Source organism: Orycteropus afer, unplaced genomic scaffold, assembly GCF_000298275.1.
Source record: "Orycteropus afer afer isolate SDZICR_OR568_19922 unplaced genomic scaffold, OryAfe1.0 scaffold00205, whole genome shotgun sequence".
Lineage (NCBI taxonomy): Eukaryota > Metazoa > Chordata > Mammalia > Tubulidentata > Orycteropodidae > Orycteropus > Orycteropus afer.
In genome coordinates this window covers 2,800,851-2,819,290 of record NW_006921792.1, presented here as the reverse complement: position 1 = coordinate 2,819,290, position 18,440 = coordinate 2,800,851, and the positions used below count along the sequence as shown (strand labels likewise).

General features: G+C 38.0%; 1 protein-coding gene across 1 annotated transcript in view; it reads left to right on the top strand.

Annotated features, from left to right (window-relative positions):
* The first annotated feature begins 7,992 nt into the window (after positions 1–7,992).
* Positions 7,993–18,440, top strand: part of C9orf72 (C9orf72-SMCR8 complex subunit) — a 22,864-nt gene continuing 12,416 nt past the window's right edge. The window contains exons 1-5 of the mRNA XM_007948141.2: positions 7,993–8,436; positions 9,767–9,826; positions 15,558–15,653; positions 16,383–16,447; positions 18,132–18,204. Of these exons, the coding sequence (XP_007946332.1) occupies positions 7,993–8,436; positions 9,767–9,826; positions 15,558–15,653; positions 16,383–16,447; positions 18,132–18,204 (738 nt within the window). The remainder of the gene's footprint in view (positions 8,437–9,766; positions 9,827–15,557; positions 15,654–16,382; positions 16,448–18,131; positions 18,205–18,440) is intronic.

Genomic DNA, 18,440 nt, shown 5'->3' with positions numbered 1-18,440 from the left:
CACCATCAATTGCTCATATGCAAATTGAAGTTCAAGCTGAAGACAGTTAAAACAAGTCTATGAGAGCCAAAATATGACTTTGATTATATCCTACCTGAATTTAGAGATTATCTGAAGAACAGATTTGATGCATTTGACACAAATGAGAGAAAACCAGATGAATTGTGGGATGACATCAAGAACATTATCCATAAAGAAAACAAAAGGTCATTAAAAAGACATGAAGGAAGAAAAGACCAAAATGCATGTCAGAAGAGACTGAAATTTGCTCTTGAAAAGAGAGTAACTAAAGCAAATGGAAGAGATGACAAGATAAAAGAGGTGAACAAAAGTTTTAAAGAGGAGTTCAAGAAGTCAAAAACTATTATTATAATGAAATGTGAAAAGACCTGGAGTTAGAAAACCAAAATGGAAAAATATGCTCATCATTTCTCAAGCTGCAAGAACTGAAGAATAATTCAAGCCTTGAGTTGCAATACTGAAAGATGCTGTGGGCAAAATATTGAATGATGCAGGAACCATCAAAAGAAGATGGAAGAAATACACAGAGTCACTCTACCAAAAAGAATCAGTGGATGTTCATCTATTTCAGAATCAAGAACCAACGGTACTGAAGGAAGAAGTCAAAGCTGCACTGAAGGATTTGGTGAAAAACAAGGCTCCAGGAACTGACAAAATATCCACTAAATTGGTTCAACAAATGGATGTCATGCTGGAGGCACTTACTCGTCTATCCCAAGAAATCTATAAGACAGCTACCTGGCCAACTGACTGGAAGAGATCCATATTTGTGCCCATTCCAAAGAAAAGTGATCCAACAGAATGTGGAAATTATCTAACAATACCATTAACACTGCACACAAATAAAATTTTTGCTAAATTAAACAACAGTTGCAGCAGTATATTGATAGGAAACATCTAGAAATGCAAGCTGGATTCAGAAGAGGATGTGGAATGAAAGATATCATTGCTGATGTCACATGGATCTTGCTTGAAAGCAAAGAATACCAGGAAGATGTTTACTTGTGTTTTATTGACTATGCAAAAGCATTTGATTGTGTGGATCATAACAAATTATGGGTAACATTGAAAAGAATGGGAATTCCAGAACACTTTATTGTACTCATGAGGAACCTGTACATAGACCAATAGGCTGTTTTTCAAACAGAACAAGTGAATATGGCATGGTTTAAAACCAGTAAGGGAGTGTGTCAGAATGGTATCCTCTCACCACACTTATTCACTCTGTATGGTGAGCAAATAATCCAAGAAGCTAGACTATATTAAGAAGAATGTGGCATCAGGATTGGAGGAAGACTTATTAACAATCTGCCATATGCAGACAACACAACCCTGCTTGGTGAAAGGGAAGATGACCTGAAGCACTTACTGATGAAGATTAAAGACTACAGTCTGCAGTATGGATTACACCTCAACATAAAATGAAAATTCTCACAACTGGACCAATAAGCAGCATTATGATAAATGGAGAAAAGATCGAAGTTGTCAAAGATTTCATATTACTTGGTTCTACAATCAACACCCATGGAAGCAGCAGTCAAGAAATCAGAGGATGTATTGCACTGGGCTAATCTGCTGCAAACGACCTCTTAAAAGTGCTGAAGAGCAAAGATGTCTCTTTGAACACTAAGGTACACCTAACCCAAGCCATGGTATTTTCAATAACCTCATATGCATGTTTGGTTTTCATATGCATGTGAACGCTGGAAAATGAATAAGGAAACTGAAGAAGAGTTGATGCTTTTGAGTTGTGGTGTTGGTGAAGAATTCAGAAAGTCCCATGGAATGCCAGAACAAACAAATCTGTCCTGGAAGAAGTGCAGCCAGAATGCTCCTTGGCAGTGAAAATGGCCAGACTTCCTCTCACCTACTTTGGTGGTGTTGTCAGAAGGGACCATTCCCTGGAGAAGGATATCATGCTTGATAAAGTAGAGGGTCAGTGAAAAAGGGGAAGGCCATCAAAGAGATGGACTGACACAGTGGCTGTGACATGGGCTCAGGTACAGCAAGGACTGTGAGGCTGGTGTGTGACCAGGAAGTGTTTCATTCTGTTGTACATAGGGTCCCTATGAGTCAGAGCAGCCTGGACTGGCACCTAACAACATTTGGTGCATAACTGGAGCTTTGTGGGTGAGGAGTCTGTTCCTGTGCAGGTTGCTCTTCCAGAGAGTCAATTGTGTATTTATTCCTCACTTTCTCCCCCGTCAACGATAGATATGCTGTATGCTATTTAAACATGAAAAATGTAGTGTTACTCACTTAATAGCGATTAATCTGAATATATGCACTTGTATATCAAAAGGCTGATTTAACACGACGTTAAAAGAATAATATAGCACATCAAAAAAGAATGGTATACATTTTTCAAAAGGAAAAAAATAAATCCAATTCCTCTACGTTGTGCAACTATCAAAAATGATGTTTAGAAAGTGTGAAAACCATGCTTAAGAAAATGCTTACATGTAAAGGGAAAACACAAAACTGTAGTGATTTCGTACTATAGGGGAGAAAAAAGGTAAATTACCTAACACCGGCTGGGGTGAAGTTATAAGCGCACTTAACTGTGCTATAAGAAAAAAATACATCCATTCATTCATCAAATATATGATCAGCGTCCACTACCTGCCACGCACAAACAAAACCATCCACAAACACCAGCCACGCTTCGCTTTTTCGGGGTGCTGCAGCCTTTCTCCGTGAGGACCGCGGGGATGGGCTACTCGTCTATCCCAGTAAACAACTTTACAACACTTTCACAAAGTACACCTTTGAGCAACAAACAGTAATCCTGCCCCTCTTCCTTTTAAGGGTCGCATGCGTCAGCGTCATTGAAAATCGAAAGCGCCAACTACGTAAGCTACGGTGTCTCACTAGGAAACCGTGAAGCATCGAGCAGTGACTTATTCCGCCCACGTGTAAGATGGCGCTTTGAGCGTCCTTCGTCCCCGTTGCCCCGTTACTTCCCTACAGGGGCAGGGCCTAGAGAGAATAGGAAGCGTGTTCTTGTATTTCCCGCCCTTTCCCCCCCCCTTCTCTTGTTCTTACGTCATTCATTAAAGGTGAAGGAAGAAGGAACGAATAAAATTTAACTATAAGAAGAAAACAAGGCAACAACGACTGTGTCGGAAAGGCGGGCTCGCGCTCTCCAGGAGCGCGCGCGAAAGGGCGGGCCCGAACGCGGGGCGGAGCTGGGGGCGGGCAGGGGGCGGGACTGCGGTTTCGGTCCCTACGAAGGTGGCGGCCGAGACCTCGGCGGTAGTGAGTGGGTGAGTGGGGAGACAGCCGGTGAGCAGCTGGTTGGGGTTGGATTGCCGGGGATGCGGCGGGACTTCTCTAGGGGGCTCGACCTATCCTCTCTTTTCCCTCTCTTCCTTGACAGAAGCCAGGCATAGGGTTTTCCAGCCTAGGTACTAGTGGTGTTGCCTGCATCCGGGCCCCGGGCTTCCCGGCGGCGACGAAGAGATATGGGTATCCTAGAGATCGGGCCTCTTACATGTTTTCCCGCGTGTTGTCCCTGAGCCCGTCCCTCCCGGGTAACCTGCATGAGGCGGTCGGAGTGTTCCAGGAGAAGAAGCCCCTGGGCACCAAGCAGTCTGGCCTGGGAGAAGCCCGGAGGGCGGACCCCGCGCGGCTCCTTCGGACCGAAACAGAGTCGGAGGGGAACCGAGAGGGTCCCTGTCCTCGAGGAGATTATGTAGGGTGGGGATGTGGGTGCGCACGTAATCCATGCCTACAGGAGAATGTCATTAGTTTCTAAAGAGTGCTGATGTCTTGTCAATTTGGACAGCGGTTCTAGACTAGTTTGTGTTCCCATTCTTTGGTGCAGTGTCCGGTTGCTTCACAGCTTCGCGGTTATACAGTCTTCTTACTTAAAGGAAGTGACTGTTGTGACTGGGGTATCTCTTGATTGATGGTATCAGTTGCAAAGAGAAGTGCACTGATTACACGTCTACTGTATTCTTATGGGGTCTGGCCACGGTGAACTCTACCAGACTTATGTATTCGTGAGGAGTAAACAACCTCAAACCTTCCAGTTCGCTAACTTGCCCAAAAGGGATGGCCCTTTAGCAGTGGAAATTGTTAGGCTGTAGTAGAGTAACAACGTGATTGTGGCCAATGGGTAAATTCCTTTATGAACTGTTCCCATCCTTCAGTGGTGGGACACAGCAAGCACTGTCTGATATTGTGCTTTGTGCAGAAGATGCACTTTGTAATACATGTAGCGTAGTCTGAGAACATCACAGGAGATTAGGAATAAGGCAGAATACTTGATGGTATTATGAGGTCTGCCATTCTAGGAAAAACCCTGAATCAGTTGGCAACTACTCACGATGACTGTGCTCTCTATACATAAGGGGGGAGGGGAACTGCAGAAATTATAGACTACGTTGATGATTGTGAACTAACTGACCTTTCACCAACATGCTCTAGGAAACAATTACAATAGAGGCTGAAAAAAAATTTTTTTTTTTCCATTTAAAAAGCCCCTTTATTTGGTTACCTTGTAGTTATTGTGGATATGTGCCCTAAAGTCAGCCCCAACTCATAGCCACCCCTCCTTGGGTTTCTGAGGAGGTGTCACTACGAAAGTAGATTGCCCAACCTTCCTTAGCAGTCCAGAATTTGTTTTAAGAAAAAGAAGTAAAAAATGATGAAGAAGAACTATCTTTAAAGTGAACCCTTGGGCTCTATTATTTAGTAATGCTAAGTGACTGGTAGGAGATCTGGTAACATAGTGCCTAAGGCACTTGACTGCTAACCAGAAGGCTGGAGGTTCAAACCCCAGCCACTCCTCAGAAGGAAGGTTGGGCAATCTACTTCTGTAGTGATAATGCCTCGGAAACTCAAGGAAGGGTCGCTATGAGTTGGGTCCGACTTGAACGCCAAACAACAACAAGTGACTGGTAGGTTGGTTATCCTGCCTGTTATCTGAGAAATTTAGATCTGGAAGAGATGGTTACCTTCAAGTGACATCATGAACTTCATCTCTTGGGTCTCACTGGATATAAAAGAAAGACTGCAAACAGTCTTGTATTACAAACATTTCACTAGCATGAAAGTGGGCCTGGGTAGCTCCTGTTTGGAAGGTGGGCTGGTTTAGAGGACCTTCTCTTAGGGTTGAGTCAAAACAAAACAAAACAAAAATATATGAAGCATGATACAAGTATGGATTGATGATGATGGAATTCTGTTTTATAATTAAAACAGTGGGCCATCCAGCATCTTAAATACTGATTAGAAAAGGCATGGCTTATTTTTGGCAGAATTTTAAGAAAATGCAAAAACAAACCTACCACTCTGATAACAGTTTTGGCAGGTGCTAATTAATACAATTGTTATGTTTACAAATGTTGGACTGTTTTCAGGAAATGTATTAGGTAAACCCTCATGACCTTTGTGCTGTGTTTATAGGAGTGGCAAGTCACCATCTTACCTAACTTAGGGCCGGCTTTTGCTCAGAGGACTCCTCTGGTTGAAGTTTGTTAACCTACAGGAGTAACCAGTCCTACATGTGCATAAGATATGTAGAGAAAAGATTATTGACTTTTGAACTGATACTTTTCAGCCACGTTTGTATATATGGATTTTCCTGACCAAAGATGACTTCAAGTGCTAGTAAAATCGTTTTTACAACTCCTAGATTTACTTGGGAACTCTGGTAGCATAGTGCTTAAGGCATTTGACTGCTAACCAGAAGCCTGGCAGTTCAAACCCACCAGCCACTCCTCAGAAGGAAGGTTGGGCAATCTACCTCGGAAACCCAAGGAGCGGTCACTTTGAGTTGGATTGACTCGACAGCAGTGATCACTCACAGATTTACTTCACTGTGACATTTAATTTCTCAGATTATTTCTTTTGTAGGATTTAAAGCTAAACAATTCAGCATGATCTTGTCCTTCCTTTTCTTTCAAATTATACTAGTAGTGAGAATTAATGTAATTAGTGGTATATAGTAGTTTAGTTTTCACAGAGGTAAAACGTTTTCCCATAATTCAATCAGGTTTTGCCCTTGGCTCAGTTCAGTTTTAGGAAATGTTTTATTTTCATTGAAATGATGAAATGTTTGAGTTGTAATATTGCATTTATGACTATTTTTTTAAGTATAAAAGAAAAAATATTTTTACAATACAATTTTATGGCTTTGTGTTTACTTAATTCATCTTCTTGGCCTCCAGTTTACTGTTTTTAATGATGAGAGCAATAGCATCATTACAATTTCAATTCCAATTACATTCCTGTATTCTATATTATTGTAGGCTGTTATGTATCCAAAACAATAGATTTTTGAATGAGCTGTACAACTTAATATCCAGTGTAGTTTCTTAGAGCTATTATATTAATATAACAGACAATAAACATTACCTAAATGAACTTCTGAAATAAAAGATACACAAGTAAAAACTATCTTTATCAACCACATACTTAAGATTAAATGTTTTGCCAAGCTCTGTACACCTATTCTTAATATGCTAATAGTGCTAATCCAATGTACTAAAAATAGAATTCACTGCTTTTCATCAGTCTCTGAAGTCTTGACAAGATGTAGATAAAATAAGTACAATGGTTCACTTTGACATAAATATGCAGATCAAATAATAGTTCCCAAAGCAACCATACAGGCAAAGATAAATTAGCTTCTCTCCATTGCTATAATAAGTTGTTGTTGTTGTTGTTGTTGTTATTTGCCGTCGAGTCGGTCCTGACTCATAGCAACCCCTCCTTGGGTTTCCGAGGCAGTATCACTATGGAAGTAGGATTGCCCAACCTTCCTTCCAAGGAGTGGCTGGTGGGTTTGAACCGCCAGCCTTCTGGTTAGCAGTCAAGTGCCTTAGGCACTATGCTACCAGAGCTATAATAAGTAGATTCCACAATTTTAGAGTTCCTTAAATGAAATTGTCTTTTTTTTTTCCACTTTTGGGGTTCAAATAAATGTATTCACTTTTGGTATTAGATAGAAATGATTAGCTTTGCGTTGATATCATATAGAATACTTAATTTTAGAGTGACTTAATGAGTAGACTAAGATACCAACTTGAACAAGGGAACCAAGAGACCTGGATTCTAGCCTGGCTCTGTGACTTTGGGAGGTTCATTCTTTGTGTCTGTGTTCTCAGTAGATTGAAAGGCTTGGATAGAATGACTTCTGGGACCCATCCACACCTTTCATTCTCTACCTGTTCTAAATAACTAAAGTTTTTTTTATTTTAGCCATTTAGAAGATAACTCTTTTGCCAATGAAATAATGCTATACTGCTTTCTGAAGTAGCATAATAAATGTTACATACCTTTGTCTTGATGTTTCAGTGTCCTTTTAAATGCCAGATGGGCCTTTAGTATCCTGATACCCAGAGAGGTCACTGAGGAGAGATAACAGGACTGTTTGCTCATTTTGTGTTATGGTTTCAGATTGTTGTGCTTTTGCCTTCTTTTGTCTGTTTCATTGGTCCTTTTATGACCATTAAGGTATTTCTGTTGTCAGGCACCATGGTCTGTAGCTGAGCTCTCCCCTTCCTGATCTTTTCTTTAGTTGCTATGCCTTTGGAAATAAATAGCCAATCGTGTTAGCCAATCACATAAATTTAGACTAGGTATTTGAAAACATTGAGAGTCTGTGAGCTTTATAACATTTCATATGAATGTTCAGAGGCCCTTTTTTTAGTTTATATAATTCTGGGTTACTAAATGTATACTTTGAATAAAAATGACAAATTACCATATCTCATAAAATTATCACATCTACAAACATTTAATGTGCACCTATTATGCTAGCTGAATATCTTTATCCTGGTTCCTGGTAGGAGGCGTACTTCCAAATCTTTTCTATTTAAAGGGGAGGAAAACATGTAAGTCTAAATAAATTGAGTTTTTGATGGATATCTTTAAAATTGCTGAAACTAACCATTGGTTTTTATATGTCATTGTTTAGAAATCTCTGGAACACTTGGATAATGTGACAATTGTGATGCAGTGATGTCGACTCTCTGTCCACCACCATCTCCAGCTGTTGCCAAGACAGAGATTGCTTTAAGTGGCGAATCACCTTTATTAGCAGCTACCTTTGCTTACTGGGACAATATTCTTGGTCCTAGAGTAAGGCACATTTGGGCTCCCAAGACAGAACAAGTACTTCTCAGTGATGGAGAAATAACTTTTCTTGCTAACCACACTCTAAATGGGGAAATCCTTCGAAATGCAGAGAGTGGAGCTATAGATGTAAAGTTTTTTGTCTTGTCTGAAAAAGGAGTAATAATTGTTTCTTTAATCTTCGATGGAAACTGGAATGGGGATAGAAGTACATATGGATTATCAATTATACTTCCACAGACGGAACTTAGTTTCTATCTCCCACTTCACAAGGTGTGTGTTGATAGATTAACACACATTATTCGGAAAGGAAGGATATGGATGCATAAAGTGAGTGCTTTTGAACTTACTGATCAAGCTAACTTGGCATTGAAAGTTAATCTTCTGATATATTTGTATCTGATTTTTCAAAATTTTTTACACAATTAACTTTAAAAATATGCTATCATGTATTTGTGTCTGCCCCATTAGACATACGTAGATGTGGTCCAGTATCTGTGATCTTCATGATAACCTTGCAAGGAAGGGATAGTACCTCCCCATTACCACATAAAATGCTAAAGCTTAGAAAAATTAAAAAACAAAAAGTTTCAGATTTGTATTGGGAGCCGTTGACTCAAAGAGCTGGATGCTTTTCTGCACTGCATAACCCTTTACTTAATACTGTGCGGAGGGATAAGTGATTAGAAACAGTTGTTTCATAAACAGTTGGTCAGGTAGCCTCTGATTCCTTTACCTTCTTTGCCAGGTTCTCAAGTTGGTAAAGTGAGGAGGTTGGACTAAATGATTTCTAAGAGATAGATTGCCTTTTAATTTTGCAGATTTAAGCTACAGAAAATTATTGTTACCCCTAAATCCTATGTTGTTGTTGTTGTTATGTGCCGTTGAATCGGCCCTGACTCATAGCGACTCCTCCTTGGGTTTCCGAGGCAGTATCACCATGGAAGTAGGATTGCCCAACCTTCCTTCTGAGGAGTGGTGGTGGGTTTGAACCTCCAGCCTTCTGGTTAGCAGTCAAGTGCTTTAGCCACTATGCTACTAAATCCTATAGTTCATATAAAATGATAAGTACATGTCCCTATACCTTTGGCAGATCTAAAGAACAAATTTAATCCTCTTTCCTATTTTCTAGTGTGATACCAACCTGGTAGTCCATGTAAGCATTATTGACTTTATAAGACTTTTACCAAGTAGAAAGGAAAAATAGTATCTTTCCAAAAAATAGGGGGTTTTGTTTTGTTTGTTACTGTGTTTCAGGCTTGCTTTCTTATTTTCATATGTTTATGAAAATTTTAAGTGTAAAATCAGGAAGCCGTATCTTTTGCAAATTAAACTTGATCTTGTTTAGTTTGAAAAGTTCAAGTCATTATTTTCCCTTGCAGAACGATACAGATGTTAAATGACTGCTTTCTGCTTAGTTGTCTGGTTTTGACTTTAGAATAAATGGTGTCTTTATTTTATTTTGTGTTGTCTCTGAGAGCATGATTTTGTTGGGTTAATTTCCTGTCTTTTTTAAATTTTTTCATTTTTTTACCCTACAGTGGAAAGTATTTTTCCTATGAAGTAAAAATTATACAAGAGCATAAGTCTGAGTATTAACAAAGTTTTGAAAAATAAGCATTTTAAAAAATTATTATTAAATAAACTTTCTCTCACTCAGGAAAGGCAAGAAAATGTTCAGAAGATTGTCTTAGAAGGTACAGAGAGAATGGAAGATCAGGTAAAATGCATCTTGCATATTATCAGTAATATTCCTACTACATATGCCTGTAAAAGACTGATGGAGCTTTTTGGTAAGTCCTAGAAGATACATTCCTTGGGCAGAGTGACCCTGAAAATGAACAGAACCTTTATGGAGTGGTATAGAATAAACTGAATGAAAATTTCCAGGTCTTAGAGTAAAAAACAAAGAAATTGCCATTGAGTCAATTCTAACTCATAGTAGCCCAATAAGACAGGGTAGAACTGCCCCATAAAGTTTCCAAGGCTGTGCATCTTTGCGGAAGCAGATTGCCACATCCTTCTCCTGTGGATGGCTGGTGGAGCTAACCACTGCACCACCAGGGTTCCTTATCTTAGACTACAAGAATTAAATAAATAAATAAAGGATAATAGTCATTCTATCTACAGTTTAATGTTTTGCTACCTATTGTCTGTGCACAGAAAAAAAAAGTTTTGTATGATTTATTCATAGTGAAAATTAAAGCTTTTATGTGAGACTTTCTTTAAGGTATTGCTTCTCAAACATTTCCACAAAGTCATTGTAATTGGAGGAGAGTAGGTGTACCCCTCAGGTGTCTGAAAGTACAGCCATAGCTCTGAGCTCAATTTTCTTTGATGTCTCATGTTATATCTTTAAGACTCATGCAGTTTGCATTTTGTTCTATGACACGGCTATTCATTTTAATATTAAAATTTGCCAGTGACTTTTCACCCTTACCACATACCCCCCTAGGTTTCCAGTAACATTGATTCTCTAGGAAAACATGCCATGTTTATCCCATGGCTTTGAATACCTTTGGGGAGCAGGCACCAAAGTTGAAGAAGCGTGATCATAAGATTATAGCATCTCTTGTGGAAATTAAGTACATAGCCTTTCTGTAGGGCAGAGAAGTTCTCCTGAAGCAAAATTTCCAAGGGAGAAGGAGTCCTTTAGTTTAATCATGTTACCCTTGGCATATTACCTTCACTGCTTCTTTTTGTAAAAGCATAAAAATATGGCTAGATTGCCTTTTATCTGGTTCTTCATAGTGTGACTGAGGAAAATAGCTTCTTCAAAAGTTTATGAAAATGTAGGGACATAAATAATGAAAGTACACAACCTAATAAAATGTTCTTCTTTACAAAATTAATATGTTTGTACTTCTGTAAATAGCTTTTTAGCCAGAGGGGGGTAATTCTGGGGAAGAGTCTGAGATTTATAAGAAGCCCAGCTTTCACTTGTAGTGTGATCAGTGGACGGGGTCCCCAGGAGTGGGGTAACTCAACTCTCACCAACTTGTAGAAGTACCTGAAGGTCAGGGAGTAATAAAGTAGAATTATCTCAAGATGGAAATTTAGAACCCAATGAAATTATGCTTTTATTAGAATTTTTTTTTCCAAACTAGGAATTTGTAGTTATAAAATTGCCTGCTTTTAATGAATTTCTATAGTTACCTCTTTTAAGAGTTCTTAGAAATGTTATCCTATCCCATCTATGTCTGAAGGAAAGTATATATGACACAAACTTACTCTGGATTTTTTAAAAGGAAACACATTACCTTGGTGAGAAGTCCAAGTTAGAGTAGTCAAAGGAAAAAAAGAAACTTGGGGAATTTTCAACCTTACGGGATTTTGTTAGTGAATTTCAATGAGGAAATTCATTTGCTGAGATACCATGTATAAAATCCATTTGCTGAGATATCATATATGCCTACATATAATAGAAGATATTTTGCCAAAAAAAGAACCTTGGTGCACAGTGATTATGTGCTTGGCTATTGACTGAAAGGTCAGTGGTTCGAACCCAGGAGTGGCTCCATGGAAGAAAGATGTGGCAGTCTGCTTCCATAAAGATTTACAGCCTTATAAACACTATGGGGCACTTCAGCTCTGTCCTAGATGGTCACTAGGAGTTGGAATTGACTTGACAGCAATGGCTTTCAGGTTTATTTTCACAAAATTGTCCTTTCTGAGAAAGTCCCTGCTAATCTTCATATGTGCCTTCAATAACTTCATTGAAGTATCTAAGGCATTTGACTGCTAACCAGAAGGCTGATGGTTCAAACCCACCAGGCACTACTTGGAAGAAAGACAGGGCAATCTACTTCTGTAGAGATACTGCCTCAGAAACCCAAGGAAGGGTCGCTAGGAGTCAGAAACAACTCAGTGGCAGTGAGTTGTTTTTTTTTTTTTTTCAGTTCTGGGGATGACAGACTAAAAGAGAAAAAAGAAAATCAATGCTAATTTTAGATGCTTAAGGCATTTGACTACCAACTAGAAGGCTGGTAGTTCAAACCTGCCAGCCACTCCTCAGAAGGAGGGTGGGGCAATCTACTTCCATAGTGATACCGCCTTGGAAACCCAAGGAGGGGTTGCTATGAGTTGGATCTGACTCGACGGCAGTGAGTTCAGTTTTTGATTTTTATAGCTGTCATCTGACAAAATCACTTTAAAAGGAAGCAAATTTCAGAGAGTCATTAGATTGCTTTCTGTTGGTTATAATTGTGCTGTAGAGGGCAGTACAGAATTAATTTGTTAAAATAATAAAACTTTTTATATTATGCATTGTTGAAAGCATCTACTTATCTATGCCAAGAAGTTTGAAAGATAGCTACCTGGCCACAGACTGGACTAGATTCATATTTGTGATAATTGGAGTTGTGTGTCAACTTGGCTGGACCACAATTCTGAGTGGTTTAAGCAGTTGTGATGTGGGTCATTCCCATGATGAGATCAGATGTATATGTTTTGAGCAGCCAGTCGGTTGAAAGGGAGTTTCCCTAGGGGTGTGGCCTGCTTCCAATATATTTATGGACATCCTGGGAAAAAGAGACACTTTTCTATGGATTGGGATCCTGTTTATGCTGCCTACAACTGTCCATGAGCAAACAATCCACCATTCAGCCTGGAGATCTTGAATTCGTCATCCATTGGAGTCCACAGCTGGTATACTGCCTACCATTGTTGAGCTCGTCAGCCCCTGCAGCTGTGTGAATCGGGAAATGCCTCCAGCTTGACGTTTGATCCAAGAATTTGGGACTTGCCAGCTGCTATAAGTGTGTGAGCCATTTTCCTAAGATAAATTTCTCTCTCTCTCTCTCTCTCTCTCTCTCTCTCTCTCTCTATATATATATATATATATGCTTTTCTGGTTTTATTTCTTTAGAGAACCCAGCCTTGTACATATTTGTGCACATTCCAAAGAAAGGTGAACCAAGAGAATGCAGAAATTATTGAACAATATCATTGATACTACATGCCAAGCAAATTTTGCTGAAGATAATTTAAAGTTGGTTGTGGAAGTACCTTGACAGGGAACTTCCAGAAATTCAAGCCAGATTCAGAAGATGTGGAGTGAAGAATATCATTGCTTTTGTCAGATGCATCTTGGCTGAAAGCAGAGAATACCAGAAAGATGTTTGCTTGTGTTATATTTCCTTTGAAAATACATTCAACTCTGTGGATTATAACAAATCATGGATAATATTGCAAAGAATGAGAATTCTAGAACACTTAATTGTGCTCATGAGGAATCTGTACATAGATCAAGAGACAGTTGTTCGAACAGAGCAAAGGAATAATGCAAGGTTTAAAATCAGAAAAGGTGTTCATCAGGGTTGTATCTTTTCACCATACTTACTCAGTCTGTATGCTGAGCAAATAATCCAAGAAGTTGGACTATATGAAGAATGTGGCATCAAGATTGGAGGAAGACTCATTAATAACTTGTGATATGCAGATGACACAACTTTGTTTGCTGAAAATGAAGAGGACCTGAAGTACTTAATGATGAAGAGCAAAGATTACAGCTTTCAGTGTGGATTATGCCGCAACATAAAGAAAGCAAAAATCCTCACAACTAGCTTAAGAAGCAACATCATGGTAAACAGAGAAAATACTGAAGGTATCATGGATTTCATTTTACTTGGATTTGTAATCATTGCCTGTGGAAGCAGCAGTCAAAAAATCAGATAACATACTGCACTTGGCAAATCTGCTGCAAAATATTTTAGAATTTTAAAAAGCAGAGGTATCGCTTTGAGGACTGAGATGCCCCTGACCCAACCTATGGTGTGCAGTCTCCTCATAGGCATTTGAAAGCTGGACAATGAATAATAAGAAAGAGCGAAGAAAAAATTGATACCTTTGAATTGTGGTTTTGGCAAAGAATGTTGCCTATACAGTGGACTGCCAGAAGTATGTCTTGGAAGAAGTGCAGCCAGAATGTATTGCATCTTATAAGTGAAAGTGGCAAGACTTCATTCACATACTTTGGGCAGGAGGAGCCAGTCATCATGCTTGGTAAAGTGAGGGTCAACAAAAAAGAGGAAGACCCTCAAAGAGATGGATTGACAGAGTGGCTGCAACAATGGGCTCAAACACGGCAGCAGTTGTAAGGATGACCCACCACCAGGTAGTGTTTAATTTTGTTGTACGGAGGGTTACTATGAGTCAGTACCAGCAACAGTATTATGCAAATGGGCTGTGGCTTAAGATAAAAGCTCTAAAGACACCATTACGTTTAAATTCACAAGCAACTTACATGATTAAAAAAAAAAAAAAAGCCTTCAAATCACTTCCCACTCATAGTGACCTTATATGTCAGAGTAGAACTGCCCTGTAGAGTTTCTGAGTCTATAAATCTTTATAGAATTAGACTGCCTCATCTTTCTCCCTTGGAATAGCTGGTCGGGGTAGGTTCAAACAGTGACGGTTTGGTTAGCAGCCAAATGCTTTAACCACTGTACCACCTGTGCTCCTTTACATGATAAGGGACTCTGAAAAATTGGGTTAGGCTACCCAAAAAGTGGCTGCAGTGATGATAGAAAAAAAACAAAAAAACATACTCATTCCTTGGGTTTCCGAGGAAGTATCACTATGGAAGTAGACTGCCCAATCTTCCTTCCGAGGTTCTATAATGTTGAAGATGCATGTGAAGAGTTTTGGTAAAATGTTTCATGAAATATGATGGGGGGGGGAACTATTGTTAAATTAATCTTAAACAATATGTGATTTAAACATTTTTTAGCTAAAATTGGTAATTTGACAACTTCTATATCTCTAAAGGTTTGCATATTCAAACTGGTCAAAAAACTGGGGAGTGTTGAATAAATGAGAACATTTATTTATATTGTTCTATATTGAGTCTTCAGTTTGATTCCTAAAAACTATAAATTTCACAATTACATTTTTGAGATGTAATAAGTAGGAGTATTATCTTGAAAGAACTCTAAAGGAAACTTTTCTGGTTTTTTGCTTCTTAAATACATGTAATGGTGTTTATTTGCATTTGGGTCGATTGTACCCTATTATGAAAGTGAAGGTTGAATACAGATTCAGGCTTTACTACTAAGTCATTTGCTAAGTCCTTCAAAGATTTTCTAAGCTTGGCTTTCCTCATTTTTGTATATGAAATGCTTTGATGACCTTTGATTAACAAAGGTTTTTAACACCTTAAATTTCAAATGAGATCCTTTTTTAATTTAGCATAGTGATTTATTGCATGTAACAGTAAATGATAAACCAGTGATTCTATGCTGAGCAGGGAAAATTACTCTTAGAAGAAATGAAAATGAGCTTAAAATAGCATATGAATTGTTTGGAATAGTAGACTTGTTTGGGGCAATGTTTGAACAAGTTACCAAGTAATTCCATCAAAGAGTATTATTCTTTGCTTTCATTTTTGTTTTATTGCCCAGCTTATCCCATATAGTGTGATTTTGTTCATCTCATTTTACTCTGTTATTCAGGGTCAGAGTATTATTCCAATGCTGACTGGGGAGGTAATCCCTGTAATGCAACTGCTTTCATCTATGAAATCACACAGTGTTTCTGAAGAAATAGATGTAAGTTCTTGTTTATATTATCAAGTAGAAGTAAATGTATGCATTATCAATTCCTTTTCACTTTATTATTATTCTGTTATTAGTAATATTCTAATTTTAGTAGTATGCATTTTTGTTTTATGTATTATTTGTTTGACTTATTATCTACTTTAACAAAAAGCACAAATAATTTTATGAATTTTATGGCCAGAGACTTGTTGATCAGCAGTTGTTAGGATAAAATTAATTGTTTTTAGTTCATTTCACCACTTTTGTATTTCTAAAAGTGGGAGAATTCCAGACCTTAAAGAAGCAATCAATATCTATTGCAGTGCTCTTTCTAACAAAGCTGTGTACAAATCAGTGGCTGTTAATAGAAGTTAATTTATATTCACTAATTTGGTTCCCTTCATCATTTATTGAGGACACTTTAAATCAAGCATTGTGTGTACATAGAGGTATCTTCAAGATCCTATTCATGTTGCATTCTGACTTTGTCATTTAGACTTGTCTCATGGTTCTGACAAAAAGAAGAAGCTCTTCTTTTAAAACTTGTTGCACGACCTGCCTGACCAGCTTTCACATTTGTTCTTCTGAAAGTATATGGTAGTATATGGAGGTTGTTTTATGGGGACTTTTGATGCTGAGAAATGTGGACACTGTGTTAATATTGGAACTAGGCTTCAGAAAACTTCAAAGTGTTATTTTGATATTTTGTGCCAGACTAATTGTCTTTTTGGTGTGTTTCAGATAGCTGATACTGTACTGAATGATGATGATATTGGTGATAGCTGTCATGAAGGCTTCCTTCTCAAGTAAGAGTTTTGTTTCTTCTAAAAGCTGGATGAAGCAGATATTAATCTTATGCATTCCTATGACAAGATTTAGAAGGAAGAAAATACGACAGAAGAAAATATAGCCTAGATTATTCTGTAGACATCATTGCATATATGAACTATTGCTTAGCTTTCCCCACCCCCCCCATTACATGTTTGTGTCGTATTGATGTTCTGCTATTTAATACTTAAAAACCTGAGTTACGTAATACCCAGACAGGAAATCTTTGTCCCTTGTTTGGTTCTGGTTCCTTGTTTTAGTTCTCATTGAAGCTGAAACTGAGAACCCTTTCGAATTAAGTTTCATTGTAAATAGGGGCTTAAAGTACTTAGGCCCAGAAAAAAGAATTACTTAGGTTTATACTGATCCTTTCCATCTTAGCGTAAAGCTTAGTACTTAGCACTGTTGTTTGTAAAACCAGATTGCTTGGGTTACTGCTACAGCCCTGGGCAAGGTACCTGAACTCATTGTGCCTCCATTTCTTCATCTATAAAATAATAGTAGGGAATAATAGTAGTATCTACTTCATAGGATTGTTATAAGGGTTAAATGAGATAAATCATATAAAGCATTTAGGACAGAACTTGATGCATAACAAGCACTTACCACTTCCTTACAACTATTAGCTAGCATTTTTTATTTCTTTTTCTTCTAAGGTAAATGATAATAGCAATTAATATCTAATGTTTGTATATTTTGTGCCTACATGTTAGTCCCTTGTTAAGTGCTAAACCAAAAGAAAAAAAAGCTATACCAAAAAAAAAAAAAAGTGCTGTAATGTATTATCTCATCTTCTGTTATAGGATTTCCTTGCAATTGCATATTGTCATGAAATTTCTTTTTTAAAACTGAGAAGTAGAAAGATAAAGTGTTTGCTTTTGTGTCCTCAGTCTTTTACTTTAGGCTCATGATGAAATATCAGAGTGTGATAACTTATAAGCCTTAATGACTTGAATCAGGAGCACTTTAGTCCTGATTCTGCTCAGTGACAGCCATACATTTTTTAAAAAACCCCATTGGACTTTAAACTAATTGATTGACCTCTCTACACCTCAGTTTCTTCAGCCAAAAAATGTTTCTGTTTTGCTAACTAGTTTGCCTTAAGGTTCAGATGAGAGAATCTCTGTGAAAGACCTCTTGAAAATGCAAAAAAGTTACTGCCATCAAGTCAATTCTGACTCATGTTGACCCCTGTTGGGTTTTCAAGGTGGTAAATCTTTACAGAAGTAGATTGCCCCATTTTCCTTCCATGGAGCAGCTGGGGAATTTGAACCACCAACCTTCTGGTTAACAGTCATATGCCTTAGGTACTGTGCTACCAGAGCTCTTTTTGAAAATATAAAATACTATGTAAATAAGGCATTTGACTACTAACCAGAAGGCTGGCAGTTCAAACCCAACAGCCACTCCTTGAAAGGAAGGTTGGGCAATCTACTCCCGTAGTGATACCACCTTGGAAACCCAAGGAGGAGTCGCTATGAGTAGGCTCCAACTTGACAGCAGTGAGTTATGCAAATAAAAGATGGCATTATACTTGTAGCCTTGGTGTTCATCATGTAAAAAAACTGTTCTCAGTTATTTGGAAGTCACTTGCATTTTCTCTTTTTAGTTGTGATATTGTTTTATTATCAGTGTTTTTAATCTTTTTTCTTTAACTTACAGTGCCATCAGCTCACACCTGCAAACATGTGGCTGTTCTGTAGTCGTAGGTAGTAGTGCTGAGAAAGTAAATAAGGTAATTTATTTTTTAATTCCACAAATGATCTCACTTTTTAATGCTACTACCATATTATAGATTGTAATTTAAAGGTTAGGTAGCAGTTAAAGATAATTTAATAGTATAGAGAAGCAATATAATCTGACCAAATTGCTGTTATATCTTGTGAAAAAAGTAAGTTTGAAATAAACTGTTTGGATATGAAATTATTTATCAGTTTCATTTTGATTACTCATAAATATAAATCTCTATAT